The 23,672-nt window shown below is 41.4% G+C and overlaps 1 protein-coding gene and 1 long non-coding RNA gene across 2 annotated transcripts in view; both read left to right on the top strand.

Moving 5' to 3' along the window:
• LOC136364340 (uncharacterized) overlaps positions 1-23,672 on the top strand; it is a 148,459-nt gene that overhangs the window by 8,235 nt on the left and 116,552 nt on the right. The window lies entirely within an intron of this gene.
• The window catches only part of PHYHIPL (phytanoyl-CoA 2-hydroxylase interacting protein like), a 55,947-nt gene continuing 37,033 nt past the window's right edge, over positions 4,759-23,672 (top strand). Inside the window, exon 1 of the mRNA XM_066324231.1 lies at positions 4,759-4,924. Coding sequence (XP_066180328.1) covers positions 4,774-4,924 — 151 coding nt within the window. The 5' untranslated portion in view covers positions 4,759-4,773. The remainder of the gene's footprint in view (positions 4,925-23,672) is intronic.

Here is a 23,672-nt window from a genome sequence, read left to right on the forward strand (position 1 = left end):
ATAACTTCCAGGCATTCCTGGCTGTATGTAAAATATTCATGTTGGTTTTTTTTGTTTTTTTTTTTTAATATAATGTTTCATGGGAACAGTAAAACCTGCAGAAGTCAGAGATCAAAGCTGAATGTTATTTCCAAAATACCAATGATACACAGAATGCTGTCATGGAAACCTTCCTTACAGACCCTTAGCTGGATAATGGGCCATCATCCCACGCTGTGCCATGGAACTATTCATCTGTCACCACACCAGAATATGTGGTCTGTAAACTGTAGTCACAATAAAAATACAGATAACACCTCATGATGCTGCTTTTCATGGACAAATGGCAAAAGCTGCTTTTCATGCCTGAAGATAGCTGCGTATACATTGCAAAGATGTGGGATTAGATGGGCTTTGTTCCCTTAAGAAAAGTGGAATTTCCTCTTTCCTCTGAAACCCATGTTAATATTAAAAGAAGATATGAAGTTTTTCAATTACATAACAAAAGGGATCATATTGTGCCAGACTCATTTCCAAGCCACATATCTCACAGAAAATCCAAATTCTTGAATGAGAGACAACAAAGCTCTGCAGATAGATAAGCTCTGAGAATGCAGGTATCAGCTTCCTGTGGGTTTGGGATATTCAGGTGAGGGAGACAATACATTCAGGCGTACGCTTTTAGTTGTATCTTCAAGTTCCAGGTGAACTAAAAAGACTGAATCCAGACATTTGGAATTTATTATAGGGAGGAAAGAGGTAAATCATTGATCTTTTCTTGGTTTGGATTTAGATTGTTCCCAGTAGCTGATTCCTACAATATATAAGTGAAATTCTTTCTTTCTTGCCTTTCAGCGCCTGTGGTTCAGCGCCTAAAGAGCATTGATGAATATTTAAACAGCTTGCACTAATTATAATGCATGTTAAACACAACCCTCAAACCCCTAAAAATTTGCATGATTGAAATATAGTCTTCATTATCAAACATGATCAAAGAAAAATAGTAATACATATGCTTCTCTATGCCCATATAGGTACTGGAATTAATCTCTGTCCTTCACAGGAACTGCATCTTCTCAAACAGTCTCAGGCAATGTTGCAAGTTATTGTAACCTAAAACTCTGTTAAGATTGCCCATGATTTTAAGTCTGTCTCAAAATAAACAGTGAAGAGAATGTCAAATATTGGCTTTCTTGTGCAGCATGTTCACAATCAAGTGTTAGAAATTTAGTCCTATAAAATATTCACTTTGGTGTGGGATTTTCCTAGATCTCACTGCACAGTAAATAAGATTACAACAAAATAATGAGATGGGTTACACAAAGACAATGACCACACAAGATCCTAGCAGGAATAAAGAGCTGCCACAAATTAGTGTTCTGTGAGTTGGGCTCCAGGGAATAATGAGCTAAGAGGGGGAAATCAGCCTGGGGAAATCTCATAGAAGTTAATGGTACTTCTAGCACTGTGGTATCCACTAAACTTTGTGGCCTTTTATAGAAATTGTCACACAGGAGGGACAAGGAAGGAGGTGTCATCAGCATATTGTGGGTTCGTGGGGAGCACAACAAAACATACTTTTCACTTTTTTATTTTCTTTTACTTTCTGACATTGCATTTGTGACTCTACCTCTTCCCCTACCCAGTCAAACAGATCTTGTTTTCAGGTGAATGAATGCTACTAAGTTTTGTGCCAAAGGTGTGAGGGGATAAGTTTCCCTTGTGTTTCTATACAAGTTGAAGAAAGTGAATCTTGAGAAAAAGAAAACTCTCAATGTACTTTCAGGCTGAACAGACATAGCTGCTCTGCTCTTACTCCATGCTGTGGTATTACTGCTAAGCACAAACCATTTTTAATGACTCAGCTTGGAAGATCTCACTATGCTGACTGACCACTGACCCATATTCTCAGCTTCTGTTTTAGTTATGTTATGATAATTGCAAGAAAATGAGATTTATTTTTTTTAAATGGAGTAATTTGTATGTTTACCCTGATTTTGGAGGCCTTCCTCATTGTATCAGAAAAAATATTTGTTCTTAAAGCTGTGGATAGGGTGTATTGGGAGAGAATGACTTTTACTCAGATCACAAACATGAGTTTCTGACTTTCTAGCCAATATTTAAATTACTCAGAAGTTCTAGTAATTTTTGGAAGACGTCTTCTGCTTTCTGCTTGCACTTCCTCCCTTTTAATAGGAAACTTTGTTCCTGCATCTGAAAGTGAAGAAAAGCACACTTCATTAAGCCTGCAATTGTTTAGAGCTCAGAAGTGTAGATTGATTAGCAAATACTCTACAATGGCTCTTATAATGGAGAGCTTTAAATAAATGGTTTTAAACTATTCTTACAGTTTCTAGTGCTTTTTATACAGTCCAAACATGCTGTGTACACTATTCTTTGACTCTGCTCTGTTCCTGGAGGGGAATGAATTAGAATATTCTGAATGCCTTATGTAATGTATTTAGAGAACTTTTTTGTTTGTATCTTTGTTTGAATTTCTTGGACTGAATTAATTAATGGCAAAGTATAAAGGCCAACTTTGAAATCCTAGCTGACTTATACACTAGAGCTCAATTTGTATTCTACATCAAGGAAATGTTTGGATTTGAAAGAAGGACACCATTATCAAAAAGATTTCTGTAGATGGCTCTGTTCATCAGACCGCCATCTCTTTGCCACAGAAGCACAGTTTTAACGTTTGGGTAATTCAAAAGGAAATTAATTTTTTGATCAGGGTACATATTTAAGTTCTTATTAAAAATTAAATGCAGAGCTGGAAATAGTAACTAAATTGGGATAGGAAAAATTATAAAGATTTCATTTGTTTAAAACAATATTAATTTCAGGTGAAAGGTAGAGAGAATAAAGCCTGTAGCCTGGAGAGTTTTATAGTCCTGCAGAAATCTGATAGGGTAACAGCTTCTAGGAAAGAGAAAGATTCTTTTTCTTTTCATATTCATATTTACATTTGTAATTATATTCCTTTGTCCAGTAGTACATTACTGCAGTAATACATAAGGATTAGTTTCCTAGTGGGTATAAGTTTGTCTAGCTTCATTGAAGTCAGTGCAACAAAGATAATTTACAGGCATTTCCGAAGAGTTTAATCAGCTGGTCTCTGCAGCATTAGGGAAATGGGCAGCGAAATCCTGCTTTTGTCTTTGTGGAAAAGGGGTTACTCATGAAATGCCATGTTGTGATTCAGACAAGCAAAGCAGCAGCTGAGAGTGTGTTACTGTGTGTGCCTCACCCCTCTGCCTGCTCCACTGTGGGACAGGCAAAGGGGAGCAGGGGGAGGTCCTGCTTGCACACCTACACTTCCCTGGGTACCACATGCTACAGACAGCCAAGGGCTTTCCTTGTGGGCAAAGCAGCTCTGCCCGAGTGATAACAGAAAAATGAAAAAACCCCACACCATCTGGGGCTGTAAGATGTACACCAGCTTCTGTTAAAGCGGCTGGAATTTCCTCAGAGTTTGCTGTAGGAGCAGCATGAGCTCCTGCTCTGTGCATGGTGGGGCCCAGGGGGAGGTGGGCACCGTGTTTGTAGCAGACTGGACCAGTGCCTGTCCAGTTAGGGCTGTAGGAGGCAGAAAGATCAGCAAGGAAGGCCAGAGGGTTTCAAGTTCATGCGTTAAATTCATGAAGCACGTGGAGTTTTTTTCTGGTCTAGAGATCTCCAAACTTGGAGAGAACCAACCTTGCTGATTTTTTTCTGACCTATTTCTTGTGTTCTCAGGCCTGGAAATTTGTGTGGTCATGCAAAGTCAGCAGAATGATCCAGTAGCTCATATAAGTAGCTCACATATAGTACCTAGCCAGTAGGGTACCAAGACTACTAGGCAGATGAAAGATCTTTATGTTTTCCAGGATTATTCTCTCTGTCAGAAATTTGACAAGAAGGAGTAGAGTATTGATAACTAATTTAAAAGCATAGTTTATGCTTTTAAATATTTATAGTGTAGGGAAAGAATTGGTTGAGATGGTATTTTCTGTTTTCAAAATAATTTTCTCCTCACACTAGCTCTCTTTTATTTTCTTCTCAAACATTATATATATTCTGCATCATTTATTTATCTTTGTGGCACCTTGGCATGGTTTTGAGAAATGTTAAATACTGGCCAGTCTGAGTCTTTAAAAATAGTGGAGCATGAAAGACAATTTTGTAGCATCAAGCTCAGAATGAGAATATTTACCACAGTAACATCATACTGCCCTATTTCTCTGATACCAGTGAATTTCCACATTCCTACAAGAGCCAGGGTATTAGGATAAGGACAGAAGCTAGTGTAGAGAAAGCACAGCTTCTCTGGCCTATTTGACACTGGGCAATCATGGATTTCCTCCAGAGCTGTTGAGAGCACTGTGGACAAGCCTGTGTTTATGCTCCTGCAGTACAATGTGAGCAGTGGCACAGAAATGCTGCTGGGCTCCTGCCAAAGGGCCACACAAAGGCAGCCAGATCATCTCCCTGCAATGCAAATGCGATGACAGCGGCAGCAGGGGAAGCCTGGCTGTGCAGCCACCTCCTCCCCCCCGCTCAGCCTCCCCAGTTTTGGTACTGGGAGGTTACCAGGAGCTCTGGCAGCGCAGGGATTTTGGTAGGTGCAGTGCCTTCAGAACTCATAGCTCACGCCCGTCTGACTTTGGGATGGGAACAGAAATATCCCAGGACCCCTAGTGACCCTTCCCTTCAGGTGTCTCTGGAGCCTGGCAAGTGGCCAGAGTGGGCAGGACCATTCCCTCAAGAGGCCCCAACACAACTTTCAACAAACCCTCTCTTCTCTGTGTCCCGATGAGGGGACTGGCAGGAGCTGGGGGAGGAGCAGCAGCGGGGCACAGCGGAGCCCTCGGGGACGGCAAGGGCCCACAGAGAAGTTGCCATCTGCAGCGTGAGCCAAGGCAGCTCCCCGAGCCGGGATCCCAGACATCACCCTGGGCACGAGGTACAGCACTCCTGGGGCAGAGGGACACCGCAGACAGGGAGGAGAGGGAGCTAGGAGAGAGATGAGAGGAAGGGGCTAAAGAGAGCAGAGAAACTGGGATATGGAGGGGCTTGGAAGGACCTGACCCACTGAATGGAAGATAAGATTCAATGGGATGCTCAGATATGTGGGAAGCAGGGAGTGGTGATGCTATGGAGAGCACAAGGAGAATTTACTGTACAATTAATGTCTTGATGCAATCATGGGTATGCAATGACTGAGGGAGTTGAGTGGGAATACCCATGTTATGAGGACAACTACTACATGGATTTTTCTTCAGATATGTACTTTGCTTGTATTTTTTGTCTAATTCCCACATAGCTCCAGAATTTATCAACATACAATTGTATTTTCTAAATTGCTGATCTTCTTCTAAGCTGTGAAGTCAGAAAACTGTCTAAACCCAATTTTCAAAATAAGAAATATCCCTTCCTGAAATCAGCAAATATGGGATTCACTGCATCCCAGACCATCAGGTTTCCCATCTGTTCAAAAGAATATGGCTGTTTCTATGAAATTAATACTTTTCAAAATTTATTTTTGGAGGAGGGGAGTACATGTATGTAATTTTGGAAATAAGATGTAAGAGATGGTGCCCTCTTCTGAAGGAATGGTTAGACCTGCTCTTTAGTATGAGTATTTGACAAAGCTTAAATATGGTTTGTTTTCTTGGACTTGAATGTCTTTCTAACAAATACTAAAGGATAAAGGTTTAATTTTTTTGTTTGTTCCTTGTTTTCTGAGTGGAATTTTATATACCTATATGTGCAAAATGCTCTATTCTACAGGGTGGGATGTCAGACTACTTATTTTGGTACCTGTTTAAGAAATAAGTGCTTTTACTCTGCAGCTGAAATGGTTTTGCTTCAAGTTCCCTTAACATTCTTAAACTCTACCAGTGGTTCACTATAAAACAAATAGTACTCAACTTTATAATTTTCATAGATATAACCTTCCATTTTCATGTATCTCACATGGCTCAGCATGCTTGGATTTACTGATTTTTTTTCCCTTCATTTTAGTTCTTATTAGAAAGTTAGTCATGTAGGGTATTAAGTTCCAGCTCCCTTTATTTTGATTACTGCTTGATTAAGAAGCTTTTCCAAAATACCGCTGTCTGTGTCATGGCAGAGTAGTCTCTGTGCAATATGCAGTTATCCAGTATTTCCCCACTGATAGGCCAGCTGGCCAGCACAGCCGTGGCTGCAGCCTGATCTTGTTCTTATCAAACACACAAACCACGCAACAGCATCCACAGGACAGATCTCCACCCAGGGGCTGGCTACAAGCCAGACCTCGCTCAGCAGGTGGGATCTGCTGGGAAAGAGATCCGAGCTGGAACAGAGACATGGGGACGGATCTCAGCCCCTCTGAGCAATGTGTGAGTGCACACATTCCTGCTCTGCCGTGTCCTTGGGCCGTGGGAACACCATGGCAGACAGCAAGTAGGAGATTCACCCCTCAATTACACTGTCTCACTGGTCGAGTGATGGCAGCATGAGGCTGCTCTTCCACCTCTTTGGTAAATACAAATGAGGCAGCAGCGGCACAACACAGCCTTGTTCTTCAACTGGAAGAGAAGTGGTGACTTGGCAGAGTGCTCAGGTTCCCCACTCCTCTGTCCTTCTTGGGGAAGATCCAGACCCATCCCCATGAGCTCTTCACTCCTCTGTGATGGGCTGACTCCATGCTGGCAGGAAAAAAATTATACCCACCTCTGCCTTAGTGTTTCTTGGCCACCTGCTGCTAAAATCAGCCTGCTGAAATCTCACTTTCCAGAGCAACATTTCAGGATCATCATTTCCATTCAGAGGGTGCTATTTTATGCTTGGGTTTTGCTGTGAGGCAGAGTTGCTGTTTGATATTTATCTACATCTATAAATCTCAAGCTTTTAGGCTTGAGAGATAGGATGAAGAAAGTATCTTCCCTTCTCGTGTACTTATGCCAGTATCTGTGAATGTAAATAGCTGCATTAATGAGGCTTGTTGGAAGTGTTTTATTAGGAAATGTGAGTCATTAGCTTTTCAGGAAGAAAGTGCAAATGACCCTTCTTATATTTGCATGTTAAACTATAAAACTTAATTTCCTATGCACACAAGAGCATTTTTGTCCATCATAGTACCCAAAGCACTTTAGTAAGGCATTTTGTCATTTTAGTTTGAAATAGCACTGTCATTTAATACTTTTTTCTACACCACCTTACATGCCCAAATTCTTTCAAAGAAGACACTCTATGCCTAAGTCAATGTAAAAATAAATACATGGGTGATGTTCTGTGGGTAGACTCCTCATTTTGTTGGCTGGTTGGAGCGTGAATAGGCATCATTAAAACCAAATGGACATTTTTCTCTACCTGTGTGGCCAGTTGATTCTACAAGTTTTTCGGTTGGACAGTTTGTTACACAGTACATATTTTGAGTTTGCTTCAGTTCTATTTGTTTTACTTGCAACAATATGTCAAACTTTTTGAGGCTTCACAGACAAAAATTCTTGAAAATCTCGGTGGGTTTGACTCTTCAGAATGATGATGTTTTGGTTGTTGATGTTATGATAAATTTTTATTATAGAGATCTTTCTTACAAGGGAATGGGGCTGTGGGATTTATACAGAATTAGTAGTTGTGTAGAGATGACGCTCAGAAGAGTAGCAGTGGTGGATGCAGGCAGGGGAAGAAGGCTTTTGAAGAGGTGGAGAAAGTGTGGACACACTCCTCACAGAGACAAATGTTATGGCAAAATGGAAACAGAACATAATGAGAGGACAGAACCCTAACACCAGATTTTTCCCCCTATTAAAACAATGTAGTGAATTGTTGTGTAAGCATTGTAGAAAATCCACAGGAGGAAACTTCATGGTAAAAAATAGCTGTAGAAAAATACCCCAAAAATATCTACTGCCTTTTATATATAGTATCATTTTTGCTGTTTAGCTCCAATAGTTACAAATTCATGTGTAACAGAAACAATGTCCTCAGTCCTAAAATAACAATTCTATTCTATTTCTAACAGCAACAAAATAAGTTTGGAATAACTTAAGTGCTTTTGTGGATTCACAAATACATAATACAGAAACCAAGTCACATAGTAACAAAAATTGTCACATGCAGTGGACAACAGCAAGCCCGTGTATTTTTCCTTAAGGCTTGAATCAGCTGAGAAAAAGTGCCATGTTGAGCATTACACTGTTTTTCTCCAGATAATTCAATGTGTGAATTATTTCATTATTATTTCACTGCTTCCCTATGTGCTACATTTCCAGAAAGCAATTTTATGTGTACAGTATTTAAGCACACATGAAGGCCTGCTGAGATTTCCTGGGATTACACTTAAAATCCTGCCACAGATAGAGAGAATACTCAGCTTCTTCCTCCAAAAGGCTAGTCACATCTTCACATATGAGGAGATATTTATTGAGTGCAACGTTAACAGCTACCATATTGCTGTACTCCCACGTTGACACAAATGTTGGCAAAAGCTACTGTGCCAGCTGCCCACTTTACACACTCTAGTGGCACCTTTTCTCCTCCTCGAATCCATAAATTGCCATTATCATCCAATTAATGCTCAACAGTGATATTTTTTTCTGCCTCACATATTCCTCAGAATTTAAAAGAAAAAGGATACACAGGAGTCTGTAAAACCAGAGCAAACCCGGCAGCTAAGATTTGTTTGATGCCAGAAAATACCCTGGAGTCCTCTGCGGGAATATTATTACAGAGAACCAAGGATTAGCTAGAGATTGAGGAGATTAAACCTTAATTAAAATGAGCACTTGTACACAGAACATACAGCAGAGAACTATTCTTTTAGATGTAGTGGAGAAAGTCCTCCTGCAGCTGCTCAGGTTGTACATCCCTTTCTGCCAGTGGCTGCTGGAGGACACATTGTTTAGGTCACTACAGAGACACACAGCTACAGAAGGCTCCTCCGGGCATGGGGCTTCTTTGCAGCAAGATAAGGTGACTTCCATAATCAGCATGTGTACCTAAACTGCACACAAGGTTTTTGCCCTTCTGCTCATGGACTGTGCTGCTCCAGCCCATGATGGTCTGTTCACTAACAAGACAAAGCATGGGAGCCTCATTTCCCTCCTGAGTGCACAAAACTGGAGGTAATGATCATTTCTGATACGTTTTCATCTTCCGGAGTATTTATTTAAGAGAGTCTCTGCCTGCTTGCCTCCAAAGTATACTGCAAGGGAATATTCAAAACTTAAATTTGTCTCCCTTTTTACTTCTAAGCATGTTGACACAATTTTCTAATGGAGTTATATTTCTCACATTTAAAAACTAAATAAATCAACCTAATTTGGTGCATACCATTTCTGTGACTGCATAATAATTTTTCCCTGTTCCTGAGGGATTTTATGTTCCTTAGACTTGTAATGAATAGGAAGCACATAAAGATCATACTGTGGTTTACTAATTATTGAAATGTGAGGGAAATAAACTTCAGCTTGTTATGTACATCCTTTCAGAACTTAATGGTCATTTCAAATGTTTTGAAACAAAAACACAGAATACAATAATAAATCTAAACCAGGTACCAGCATCTTTCCAAAATGCCACCAGTACCATTCTTGTGTGGAGTTTGGGTATAGAGTCCAGAGGGGTTCTTTTGGAGTGTCACTCTTTGAATGCTTTCAGGACTCCTGATGTTGTAATCCACTGTTATCCAGTATTTTATTACTCTCAGTAGGACATTTACTGGAGAGATGAAACCTGAGTAGGCCACAATTAATCCTTTCAGCAGTTCCCATTGGGTACTCAGGGCTGTGTGGAACTATTTAATCTGAAGTGGAGCCCAGGAGGATCTCAGTGTTGTGATGGTGTTTGCCAACATTCCTTTCTGACCTAATCTGTGTTTTGGTGTTATTTTAGGACATATTGGTTAGCTTAGAAGCAATGTCTAGAAATAGACATCGACATGTACATCTCTTAAAGCAGAAGGGTTTCTGCTGTTCAGACTCTCTCATCACTTCATTCCTTGAATTTATTCTGGGTTTGCTGCTCTAGAAGCATTCCTCCAGATAATTGCCAAATTACTTGTTTGTAGTTTCAGGGCATATTATTTTTTCATTACTTGAGATGGTGTCATAACAGGTATAAAGTAGTAGTAGTAGTTGTTATCATTATTATCATTATTATATTGTTGAAATACAGTGCCATCAAATTCCAGATCTATTTTTAGAATGTTTTCCTGTGAAAATCCTTCTTTGCTTATCCATTGAGTGTATTTGAGCTGAATCTCTCTGTTTCATCTCCTGTGCTGGAGTCAGTGAACTTCCTTTGTGCTGTCACTCTGGGAAGAAAAAACGTAATCTCTGTTTTAGGTGACTTCATAAGAGATTCACTCTTACTGTTTTCCTTACCCTCAATTACTTGGAAAATATTTAGGTGTTACATATAAATAAAGAATAATTACATTGTGTATGCTATGCCATTAGGTTAATGAATTAAAAAGGCAACTTGGCAAAGAGGATTGAGAGGAGATGTAAAACTATGACCTCAGTGTAAAAGGAAAAGCAAAAACTTTGCAGAACCAGAGGAAAAAAACTTCCTTCAGAATTCTAGTAAGCAGTATTAGTGACTTTAAAAATAACAGATTATGGTGGGGTATGTACATAGGAGCACTAAGAAAGCTCAGCTATCTGGTGACCACCAAATGACACTGATCTGCAGCCACTGCCTCCAAAACAAACAGCTCAGCTCCATCTGAGGAGCCCTTCTGGAGGCAATCAATCACATCCAGAACACAGCAGTTATAAATAAGGTCTGCAGTTCATATACATTCAGCAACTAAGCTGTATTCGTGTCCAAAAGAAATATTTGGATGACTGAATGTCTCCTTCCTAGGAGTGGAGAAAAAAAGAGTGCAGATTGTCAGCACAGGTCAAGAAATAAGTGAAACTCAGAGTTGTGTGCCTAGTTGCATTTCGTCTCCTGAATCAGAGCATTGCCACCCTGCACAACCTTTGGAGAGACATTGGCGCCTTAGGCTTAAGTACCTAATGTCACAATGAATGAAGAGAGCCAGACAGCCAACTTACTGCTTAGGATGGAAAACAACATAGGAGGAGAAGAAGCACTGGAAGAACCTTAGGAAAATCACAGGGATAATTAATAGAAAATTGTTAATAGATATCAGCAAAAATCAGTGTCTTGAAATTCCCCTGGCTCTGTGATGAGAGCAAAATATTTTAAATACATTGGGGGTTTTGGCGTTGGTTTTGTTTTTGCTATCACTATCTGCCTAACAAAGAACACACCTTTTAGAAATTCCAGTTAAGTATGTTCCACTATGAGTTAGTTACCACCTCTCCAGAACTATCCTGAGAAGTCTGTCTAAAGAATGATGAACTTGGATGTCAATGTAGTACCTGTGAGGAGCAGATTTGCTTGGTGGGCACAGCCCAGCAAAGCAGGTGACTTGCAGCACTGGTGCATGCAGCAACAGGGACAGAGCTCAGCGGGGCTCATGCCATCAGCCACTGTGGTCACAGGGCTGCTCTCATTCAGTAATAAACACAGGAAACTCTCATCTTCTTAACTGACTGGATCTAGAGATTTTCACTTGGTCATTACTCCATTTCCACCATGAAACAAGAACATGCAATAGACTTTCCCCTAGGCTGGGTTTTTTTCCTTCTTTCTCTGTTTTTGGACATTCTCTCTATTTTTGGACATTCTCTCTACCAGACCCATTCTGCAGGGCATAAGAGAAGGTGGCTGTATCTATGCTGTTTGGATTTGCTATGTCTGTTTCGTCATTGTAAAGCCAATGTTAGGAGCTTTAACAATTTTTTCCTTGAGTTAAGTCTTGATCTTACTGCCAAGGAAATGTACATCAAGCAAGATTTTGCATTTTAAGGAAAAACACAAACAGGGAAGAAAAAAGAAAAGTTTTTGATAAAATATGCATGCTTAGACTGTGTTTTCCATTTGAGAAGGCTGATCAGGTCCAGCAGGAAAACCATTTAATATTAAATAATTTCAGAATCACGCCTTTTAGAGTAGGACAAAAACCTCCCTGAATAAGGCCTTTTTTTATATCTAGTGCATCAACGGGGCAGAGGTGAAATTTCATTAGTTGCCTCTGTCTTTTAGGAATCCAGTCTTTACCAATGCATTATTCCAAACCTTTCACTGAATAATCTGCATAATGATTGCACTGTCTATGAGTCTCATCACCAGAATATTTGTTCATTAGAACATTATGAAGGACAAACAGAGCTAAACTGAATTCATTAAAAAGTTTGAACAAATGCTGGTGGAGGGTTTTTCAGTATTTTCTCAGCTCTCTTTAAGAATTGGTACAACTCTTATCTAAAAGCAGTGAAAAACTTCTATCTCTTACTGAGTTGTGTAAATCTGTGAGCCCTCTATACCTCATGCTCAGAAGTAAACACAGGGCAGGCCCTCTCCTGATGCTGACCTTTCTTCCGTAGGCATAAAATTTCTCACATTACTGCAAACAGCCTCCACCCGTGAATATTGTTCATCTCTTTGGTATTTTCAGGTCTTGCATGTGTTGGCTCTTTGCCATTGTATCAGAACACAGTGTTCTCAAAGCTTGCAGTATGACACACGATACAGCAAAGAAAGATAACGAAAGGAACAGAGCAGACAGTAATCGATAGGAATGAAAAGGACAAAAGAGCCTCTCAACATTTTCCACCCATTCTGCTTTTACCTTTTTTCCGTTCTCTTTATCTTGTTTTGTTTTTTTTATATTCCTCACTCTCTGCCATCAAGATTTTAAACATTTTAAGTCAGTCCCTCTGTCTTTACTACAAGCATAAGTTATGAGGAATGAGCAAAAGGAGCTACAAGCAACACACAGCAGGAGCTGCTGATGCAGCACATGAGGAAACTGAATGGAATATTATGGCTTGAAATCATAAAGCAGCATGCAAAATGTCTCAAAATGTGTGTTTCACCATGAGGTAGCTGGTTAGGAAGAGAAACGTGTTTTTCTTCAACCTAAACTTATCCTAAGAACAACCCTTTCACAATCTCTAAGTTCCAGTTTTTGAAACTTTTTTGTTCAGTTTTGTTTACTTAGATTAAAATTGACTTGCTTAGTTACCTCCCGTATTGTTCACTGAACATGTGATTAGCTATGTACCATGTACTGGATTAGCACACAAGATTCTATGATGAGATGCAGCGCTCATTTACGTTTCTTGTATATATAAGAGGATGAATTTTATTTCTGTTGGCTTTTTATTAGCTTGGAATAGTCAGAAAAGTTCTTCAAGATCTTGAGCTCCAGATCCACTGCTGTTTTGATGTTCAAATTCTTCACTTCACGTTTTCTTTCTCAGTCCTTACGTAAGAAGATTACACAAGAGAAGACTGTAATCTCTAAAATCATTTACCATATTAAACAGCAACTACCACCAGTGGATCTTTATCAGCAGCCTGGAGCAGAAAGGAGACACGTGGCTGTACATATGGAAACTGGTCATTTACAGTACTCATCAATGTGTGCTGCCAGTCGTGGGCAGATGCCATCAACAGTCATTATGCAGCTCTGAAAATAGAACCAAACTTGACCTGGACAGGTCCTCAAACAATTGATAAACTGCCTGTGAACAGTGGAAATTGTTTCATGCAAGCTGCCTCTTGCTGCTCAGTGATCTTGCAGACCCAGTGCTATGGCAGTGTGGGCAGGGGACACTCAGCCAGGATGTCCATGGCAAAAAGATGTCTCTTGACTCCTCAGAGTTATAGTTTCTCCATATGTCCCTGTTCAGGAGCAGGAGAGGAGCATCACTACCATGTCCTGTCCGGTGTCTGGAAATGGCAAGGGTTTTTTGCCCACTAGTAAGCAAAGACAGTGAGTAGGAGAAAGTGCTTTGCGGAAGAGAAGGGCAAAGTTGTTTTTAAAGAGTGAGGATAGTCCTGTGCAGAGCCAGGAGTCAGATTTGATGATCCTTGTGGGTCCCTTCCAGTTCAGCATTTTCTGTGGCTATGAGAGCACCTCTGTCCTGTGTTTACTTATTTGTCTGTCCCAGGCACTGCACTGTGCCCTGGGCAGGGAAGGACCAGCATCAGGGTGCAGAGGGGTTCCTGTGCAAGGTTCCACCTTGCCTGCTTTCCCAGACTGTGTGAACTCTGCACGGAGAGCTGGTGCCATGGCCCTGGCAGCACTCCCTCAATTGCTGTGTTGTGTGGAGGGGGACAACCTGCCACGGTCTCTCATTCACACACTTTCCTAAGTCTGGTTTCCCCTGCTTGGCTCCCACGACAGGATAAAGAGTACAGGGGGGAGTTCCTTCCCCCTCCCCTCCCTGTCCTCACCCAAGGCTGGAGAGGAACACTGGCTTCTCATTTCCTTTGAGAAGTGCTGGCGAGCACAGGCTGTTACAATGTGCGCACACAGTCCTTGGCATCAGAAGCGGTCAGCTGCTCCCCTGCTCCTGTTGGCTTGCTGGCATGTGGCAGAGGGCATGAGAGAGAGGAAAGCAGCGCTACACCTCTGAAATGAGCTATAGCAAGTGCTGTGTGCCTGCAGCTCCAGCCAGCCTGCCAGGGCTTGTCTGCTCATTAGTTAGCAGGTAGAACATTACAAGTGACTTGCACTTAGTTGCTCCCCTGTGCCAGCCCCTCTGATCTCCAGCAGACCTGGAAGACATGATTTAGGGCAGTAAGAAATGCATTGCTTAGCCTCTGTGGAAGGGCACAACCAGTGTTTGTGTGGTAATGTTAACTTCGAAACACGAGAGTGCTTTGTAAAAGCTACCAATACTGCTACTTGTAATGACAACAAAAAATAAATTTTAAAATGTCTCTGCCAGAATGAGAATCTGAAATAGCCACCAATGAAGTGGGAGGAACATCTCTTTGCTTCTCCTTTACACTCTCTAGAAGGGTCTGTGCAGGGGGGCTTTTATGTTTGTCTATGTTCCAAAACGAGGAGGACACAGCAATAATCTTTTGGTGACAGAAATGACTGAATCAAAGTTTGTTATGAGCTATACAGCACAACATGTTTTGCTGTATCTGTGCAGGGAGCAATCTCTTTATTTAGCAGAATTTGCAGCAAAAAATTTTTCTGACTCTGGCTTTTGTTTTTATGCTTTTCCGGGTGTTATTCCTTTTGATTGTTCTTGAAGTTGTGACATGAGATCAGGAAAGCTTAAGAGCTTAAGTGACTTCTTAGAGTACCATCATTTCAAGATGAATAAGCATTCATGAAGACAGCCTGTGGGAAGTGAATTGATGTAGTATTTGAATGCCCTGACTTTATAATTCATACAAAACTCTCTCTGCAGGAGTGTGCCCAGTGCTGAAAACTTTGCCTTAGGGTTCAGCTGGATCAAGCAGTAATAAGACTCCATCAGTAGTTGAGGGGGAGGAAGAGGGGAAAACAACTTTAAAGCAGTGAAAGAAGATACCTACGATCATTGTTGTAGCAAAGCTTCTGCTCCCACAGTCCATGGAAGCTGCACATAATAGGCTGGGGAACCGACCCTGCTCTCACTGCCTGCCTTGCAGCTGCCTGTGGGATTGCAACCTCGGTTTGGGAACAGCTGGCTCAAGCAAAGGCAGCTGGCTGCTCTGCTCAGCTGGGTTTTGACATGAGCTCTTTTCTGTTGAGGTCAGTAGGAGTTTGACAGTATAAGGAGTTCAGACCACCATCCCTTGAGAGGGTGAAGAAATCCAAAATGAGAAAATAGGGATAAGGCTTACAGGTTCTTGCTAAAGCTGGTTGCATGATCTGTTTTAGTCTGGATATATTTGTTGATAAAGTGGTTTTGCCAGCAAGATAGAGGAAGGAGGTTGTACTCCAGGATGAATTCACGATTTGCATAATATTTCCATTTTGACAGTTCTGTCAGGCAGTTATTTTAATGAGTGCTCAAACCCCCAAAGTGACCGTAGTCTAACCCCACTGCTTGTTCCTGTTTTTTTATTGACACTCCTGGTATTTGCCTTCTGCAGCCAACCAGCCACACTTTGGGAATGAGCATCTTAGTCCACTGTGAGTTCATAATGCTCACTGACAGCAACTGTTCCCAAAAGGGCTGCATGGCGCCATTTCAACTGCAGAAGCACTGCACCCAAACAGACCCAAGAGGCAGAGAGCTTGAGTCTCCCCACTCTAGTCATCATGATCACTGCATATTTTTAATTATTTTCTGCAAGTGCTAATTATAAAGGCAATTTTGAACTCTCTGGTGAGAGGAGTGGGGGTACCAACCTCTGCTTTGACAGCTGGGCTTCCCTTTTTGTCTTATTTGTCACTGAGCATCCCTCACGCCTTCTAAGCATGGGAGGAAGCCCAGAAGACATTGTGCTGTACTTTCCTGTCTTTTGTCTCTGAATTATTTGCTGCTACATTTTTGTCAGATATCACTGCTCCTGTACTAAGAGTGGGAAGGTTTGTTTGCAATTCAGGTAGAGGCCAGTCATGTGCATTTTCAGTATTGTGATAGCTGTGTAATTAACTCCTGAGGGCATAAGACTTAGTGGTCAGTCTATGGATAGCCTATGGATCTGATAGCTGCTAATCTCATTAATCCTTGAACTTAGCTTGATTTATACCTCACTTGTTTCACCTAGTTCATAGTGATATATTACTCAACTTCAAGAAAGAACAATAAAAAAGTGGTAATGGAGCTTTTTTGTTCAGGCCTCAAACTGTCTGCAGAGAATGGAGGATTTGGCACTCAATTCTATTGTGCGATTAGACAAATGAAAATAGTCATTTGTTAGTGATAAAATATTTCCATTTTCAATCTCTCCTTAGGCTGGCTCTTCCTTTTCTGAATAGCTTTGCTTGATAAATTTTATGAATGCAAACACATACGTAGTAATACATTTCTAGAGATTTTAATATACATGAATATTTGGCTCTCCTCCAAAAACACATACAGGGTTCAGTACTGCCTTAATACCAGGTCTAATTCATTCCTGGCAGGAGCAGTTTGGTAGTACACAGAAATTAAGGGGGAAGGTTGTCCTTAGTTTTTGTAAACTGTAGCTATATTGCTGTAAGGGTGTTTATAATAAAGCTGGTGGAACCTCTAAATTATTTTGATGGAGCTATGGCATTAAAATATGTTTAAAAACATAATGACTGTTTTAAAAATGCAAGAAATTAAATTGCACTAGTCTAGCTGTTGCTCACACAGAACACTAGGGCTAATCTATATTGGTATTTAAAGTACAAAACTGTATAGCTCCACCTCATACCCTTACATCTGTTGCTGTGCTCAATATGGTATTGGAAAACTTTATTGTCACTTATGTGTACAAATTAATACATCCACAGCTTGACAGGCAATACCTTATAAGATTGATAAAATCCATACTGACAACTTTCTTGTCAACTGGCAGCTACTGTAAGTAGCTTGCTAAGGACGAGACCAGAAAATTTATATGGTGGGTTTACCCAGGCTGGCTACCAGGTTCCCACTAAAGCTGCTCTGTCATCTGCCTTCTCAGCTGAGTAAGGGAGAGAAAATGTAATGAAAGGCTTGTGGGTCAAAATCAGGGCAGGGAGAGATCACTCAGCAATTACTGTCATGGGGAAAATGCACTCAGCTAGAGGAAATTGGCTTAATATATTACCAATCAAATCAGAGCAGGATAATGGGAAATAAAAACTTAATCTTAAAACACCTTCCTCCCCCCTCTCCCTTCTTCCCCATCTTCACTCCTGATTTTTTTCTATCTCCTCCCCAACCAGTGGCACAGGAGGGTGGGGAATTTGGAGTTTGGTCAGTTCATCACAGATTTTCTCTGCTGCCCCTTCCTTCTCAAGGGAGGGGGAACATCTCATCTTCCTCTCAAGGGAAGAGCTCATCACACTCTTCCCCTGCTTCAGCATGGGGTCCATCCCATGGAAGACAGCCCTCTTCCAACATATCCAACATGAGTCCTTCCCACAGGCTGCAGAGGAGTCTCAGCTCCAGAGCTTGGATCGCCTCCTGCCCTTCCTCCTGCACTGACCTTGGTGTCTGCTGGGTTGTTTCTCTCACACATTCTAACTCCTCTCTTCTGCTTGCTCTTGCACAGTTCTCTTTTCCCTCTTCTTATATCTGTTCTCCCAGAGGTGCTGCCACCAGTGTGGATGGGCTTGGCCTTGGCCAGCGGTGGTTCTACCTGGAGCTGGCTGCCATGGGCTCCATCGGACCTGGGGGAAACTTCAGCAGCTTCTCCCTGCAGCAACCAAAACTTTGCCACACAAACCAAGTAAAATTTAATTTCATTAATTAAAAACAACTGCTTCAACACAGAAAGCATTTTCTTTCTACTTTCTACCTCATTTTCCCTCTTTACCCCAGAAATAACCAGGTGGATGTCATGTGATCAACACCAAAAATGTACTGTCAATGGCTAAATTGAATTTATGTGGAGATACATTAATCAGAAGCTGGCTCTCAGACAGAAGGGAGTAGGTGAGGTTAGGCTGAAAATAGATGAAATAAGAACAGAGAGACTTAAGAAGAAAAATAGTGGTATTAAAAAGAAAAATTAGATAAATAACCCTAGTAATTTTGGTTTTAAAAACTAATGTAAGATATCATTACAGTTAACATGGAAGAAATAGAGGAAATTAGAGAAAAAAAATTACAAATGATGAGCACTTGATGTGAGTTCAGCAGGTCTCAGATAAGCAGTGATTGGACAAGTCTGAACACAGACCCATGTTCCATCACAGAGGAGCCACTGTCCGACCCCTGTCATCAGGCAACAGCTGTGCCTGGATAAAGGAACACTTGTTCTGCTTTGCAGGCAGCCCTGTCCCTATCAGCATGTGGAGATAAAGCCCCCTGAACCCTGGACAAGGAGCTGAGGAGCTCATGTTAGTCCTAGAGAGACGGTTTTGCCAAATTTGTTTGCTGTTCTTATTTCTCACTCCAGAATATAGTGCAGGTTATCAAAGATGGCTCTTGCAAACACACAGAGAAACCGTTTAGGGGGAATTCACAAAGACTAAATTTAGCCTCGGAAGGTTTTTCTCCCCCTGCTTCCTGTGGAATCAAGAGGAAGAATTTCCTCTGGAGCAGCTCTGAGCACCTACAATGAACTCCCTTTGAGACACAGATGAGGATTTTCCTACTCTTCATTGGCTGCAGAAAGATCCTAAGGCAAATAAACTCCTTAGGCTAAAGATGGTCTTTGCAATTATCATCTTGTACAGCCTGGTGTAAGAAGCAGGAGCAGTGAATCAGTCACTAACAGATTTTGAGTCAGTTCTAGGATTTTCAAGGTCCACAGAATACCACCACTCCTCCTCTGACTTTAAACACTCCAGGGCACTGCATATGTACAGCAAGTGGAAATCTGTAAGGATTGCTACACTACCAATAAATAACATACTGCAGGGCTGACATATATTCAGAACACAAGTAACAGTGGTAGGACATAATTCAGAGCAGAACATGGTTTAATTAAAATGCTTGGGGATGTTGTTAAAGGAACAGTGCTATAGACAAATTCTCATTTGATTGTTTATTTCTTTACTCTCATTATCTAATCTGCCCATATATGGGTGCTAAGTGGACAGGCATTCCTACCAGAGCAAACCCGTGGAAAACATAGCTCTTCATTGCTGTTTTTGTGAAATTTTGTGACATTTTAATTGTGGATCACGTATTGCATTGGGTCTGTGTGGCAAGGCTCTGGTAGCAGGGAGGGGACAGGGATGGTTAAAGGGAGCAGTTGCTGAAGCTTCTCCCATATCCAACAGAGCCAAAGTCAGCCGACTCCAAGACAGATTCACTCCACTGGCCAAGGCCAAGCCAATCAGAAATTGCAGTAATGCGTTTGTGATAACATAGTTAAGAAGGAAAAGAAAAAACTTATTGTGCAGAAGTAATTGCAGCCAGGGAAGGGAGAGGGGTATGTGAGAGAAACACTCTGCAGACACCAAGGTCAGTGCAGGAGGAGGGGCAGGAGGTGCTGCAGGTGCCAGAGCAGATTCCCCTGCAGCCCATGGTGCAGACCATGGCAAGGCAGATTGTCCCCCAGCAGCCTACAAGAATCCACAGGGGGGCAGAGACCTACCTGCAGCCCATGAAGGAGACCCATGCCAGAGCAGTGGAATGCCCTGAAGAATGCTGTGACTCTGTGGGAAGCCCACGGTGGAGCAGGTTCCTGGGAGGGGCTTGCAGACCTGTGGAGAGAGGAGCCCGCGCTGGAGCAGGTTTGTTGGCAGGGACTGTGACCCCTTGGGGGCCATGCTGGAGCAGGCTGTTCCTGAGGGACTGCACCACGTGGGAAGGGACCCACTCTGGAGCAGTTCATGGAGCTGGAGCCCATGGGAAGAACTCATGCTGGAGAAGCCTGTAGAGGACGGTGTCCTGTGACAGGGACCCCATGTTGGAGCAGGGGAAGGACTCCTCTTCCTGAGCAGCAGCAGAAAAAATCTGTGATGAGCTGCCCATAACCCTCATTCTGGATCATCCTTCACCACAGATTGGGGAGGAGGTACAGCCCAAAAAGGAGGGTGGGGTGGGGTAAGATTTGTTTTACTTCTCATTATCCTACTCTGATTTTGGCTGATAGTAAGTTCAATTAATTTCTCTAAGTCAATTCCATTTTGCCCATGACAGTCACTGCTGAGTGATCTCTCCCTGCCCTTATATTGACCCACAAGCTTTTCTGTATATTTTCTCTCCCCTGTCCAGCTGAGGAGGGCAGTGACAGAGCAGCTTTGGTGGGCACTGGCATCCAGCCTGGGTCAACACAAAGCATATATCTAAATAATCACAGATCTGAAAAGCAGTATAAGAGCTTGTAGTAAGTGACTGAGTCAAAGGAGAGAAACTTAAGATTGGTGTCACTACTCATCCAGTCTGGGAGCTAAGGAGAGGGGATGTCTTGGTGCTCCTACTCTCATTGATTTAACACAATCCTCCTGGTGTTTCCTGAGCAGTTAATTGACTGTGTTCATGGTAGCAGGGGGGGAGGAAGCAATGGTCTCTTTCCTGTGTTGCCACATCACCTCAGTCACAGCAGACTGTGATGGTATGAAAGCAGTGACATCAACCTAGATCCCGTCTTCTGTGCTTATGTAAAATGCTTATAGCTCTAGAGTTACAAGAAAATGAGATCAGTAGATGACACTGAGGAACGAATCACTTAGACTTTCTTCATTAACTTTATTAATGAACTGTACATTCTTCTTGGCTATCTGAAGAGTTTTGGTTGTCCAGTGAAAGGGTGTAGTATTATGAGGAAAATCTCATTCACAGGATCAGTTGAGAGAGTTTCAGAAAAGGCTCTGTGGAAAGAGGAAGGGCGGTAGGGGGAACGTGAGAGGATACTGTAATGAAAAGCCAGCAGAAATGTGTCTTGTTCCAATGAAAATGGGAGACACGAAGAGAGAATGGGTCACTGTGGGCTACTTAAACAAGTAAAACTACATTATGAACTAGAAACATTATGTGCTAGAAACAGAAAACTGGAGGGTCACCAAAACAGGGTTTTATATCCCATGTTTACTACACAGGAGAGAAACAGGGAGATGAGGACACACTGAAACAGCTGCCAAGAGGTTAAAAAAATATGAAAAGACTGTGTTATAAGTCTTGAAGGCACAATAACACAAAATTACTTGACCAAGAAAATATTAATTGTAATTAATTTGTAATAAGGAGATAAATTTTGAGACCCGTTCTTATTCTCCCTAAGACTAATTGGAGATTTGCCATGAAGTTTATTGGGAAGGAGATTAAACTTTAAATAATGGCTTGCTTAAGAAATCATTGATGTAATTATGAACTGCTGGGAAAAAGTAAGTAAGAAATACATAATGAAATACCATCACTTGAACAAATGCATCTGAGGTGTCCCTTCAGATATTTAAAGAACTGATGGAACAGCTAGTTGCTAAAAAACCCCACAGAGAATTGAGGAACTATCAGGAGACTAATAAAATGTCAGCACGCCAGAAGTCTTTAAAAACTGAATTAAGAGTAACTATGGAAACTATTGTCTTATGGGCATGGCTCCAAACTGAAACAAATACTATAAATAGTGAAGCTGAAGGGGGAAATGTATTTATCTGGAGGTGAAGAGTGTAAGGAGACCCTGATACAGCACAGGGGTACTGCAGTATACCAAGCCAGGCCAATTAGAATGTTTATCCCTCCACATTTTTTATGATGAAGCCAGAAGATTAGCAGAGGACAGAATTGCATCAAGACTTTACAAAGGCATTTGATGCTGTGCCACATAATATCTTAAGGAAATTACTGAAACAAGTCAGCTGGGGCTAAAATTCACTTAAAGGTATCAAAGCTGGCCACTGAAGTGTAGACAGAAGTTAAATCTGAATAGCAGTCATCATCATCAAGGATAAGCAGACAGCTGTATCCCTTAAAGGTCAAGATATGGTCCAATATCTGGAGGATAAAACTCTAATTAAATGTGAAAGTGGTTACAAAATTTGGAAGACTGATTAATAGCACAGAGGAGAGAGGTTCAGATTGTTCTCTAAGGTTATTCTGGATCTCATAAAGGGAGGCTAAACGTAAAATGAAATTAATACATGGTAATACTAAGCATTAACAGTACTTTGTGCCCATTTGGGAACAAATAAATTTTATAAACTACAAATACTTTTTTTTTTTTCCATATGAAAGAATTTGTTTTTCTTAGATGCTTATTCAGACTGTATAAAGCTAATCAGAAAACTGAAATTCAGAAAGCAGCACCATCAATAACATTATTAAAATTATAATTTTCTTGATGTCTTTCTTGGTCTGAGAGGAATATTCTCTTTTTATTGTTTAGAGAATATTCCCTTTTTATTGTTTATGTTGAGATTTACTGATTAGGTTGAGATTTGCACACCCAACTGGTACCATCAGAGGGCTCCATACTCTGAAGTTTTCCTTATGAATGAGGGTGGTGTGGCAGTGGTGGGTGGTAAGGAATGTAGGGTTGGATAGCAGGGCATTTCTGTGACTGTCCTGGGTCAGAGCAAGGACTTGCCCAGGACAGTACAGTCCCTTTAGCAGCAGGTGGAAATGGGCATTTACAGAAGACGAAGGGCATGACAAGCACATATAAGAGTCTTCAGTAACTCTTCCCTGGACTCTATTGGTTTTCTGCTTAGGGCTCAGTCACTCTCAGCTCAGTCACTTGTGGTTTTAGTAACTCTAAACGATTCCTTTTCCATGAACTTTTCCAGCCTTCCCTTGAATGTACAAAAAATCTCTAGCACTGGTACTGTCCTGTAGCCTTACAAGTGTAACATCCATTGCAGGAATTTCAATTGCATCTCCTTTCCTTCGCTCTGAAGCTGCTGCTATTAACTGCAGCTGACACCCTGTAATTCCTGTATTGGGACACTTGGCACAGTCAGGCTCTGGCTACCCCATTTGTGCCTCTTGTGCTTTAGTGAATTCCTAGTTTATATACCCTTGGTTGTCTCTTTCACAGACTGATTGTCTTTTTATCCAAGTTGTACACTAGTTTTGCCTACACTGAAGCCATTTGTCCAGATTCATGAGTAGGTTCCCAGGCATCAGAAGTCACAGATTGTCTCAGAATTGTATCTTTGATGTTTTGAAATATGCTTTATAGCCTTGCAAGAGAAGCCTGAATGCATAGGCTGAATGCAATTGCTGAAATGAAGCCCTCTGAACAGAGAAGGAGAGACATTTTGAGATGGATGAGCTGCTGCATGCACCTCGCTGCAGAAGTTGTGGGACTTCTCAGCATCTCAAACAACACAGAAGCCG

Source organism: Sylvia atricapilla, chromosome 8, assembly GCF_009819655.1.
Source record: "Sylvia atricapilla isolate bSylAtr1 chromosome 8, bSylAtr1.pri, whole genome shotgun sequence".
NCBI classification, from domain to species: domain Eukaryota; kingdom Metazoa; phylum Chordata; class Aves; order Passeriformes; family Sylviidae; genus Sylvia; species Sylvia atricapilla.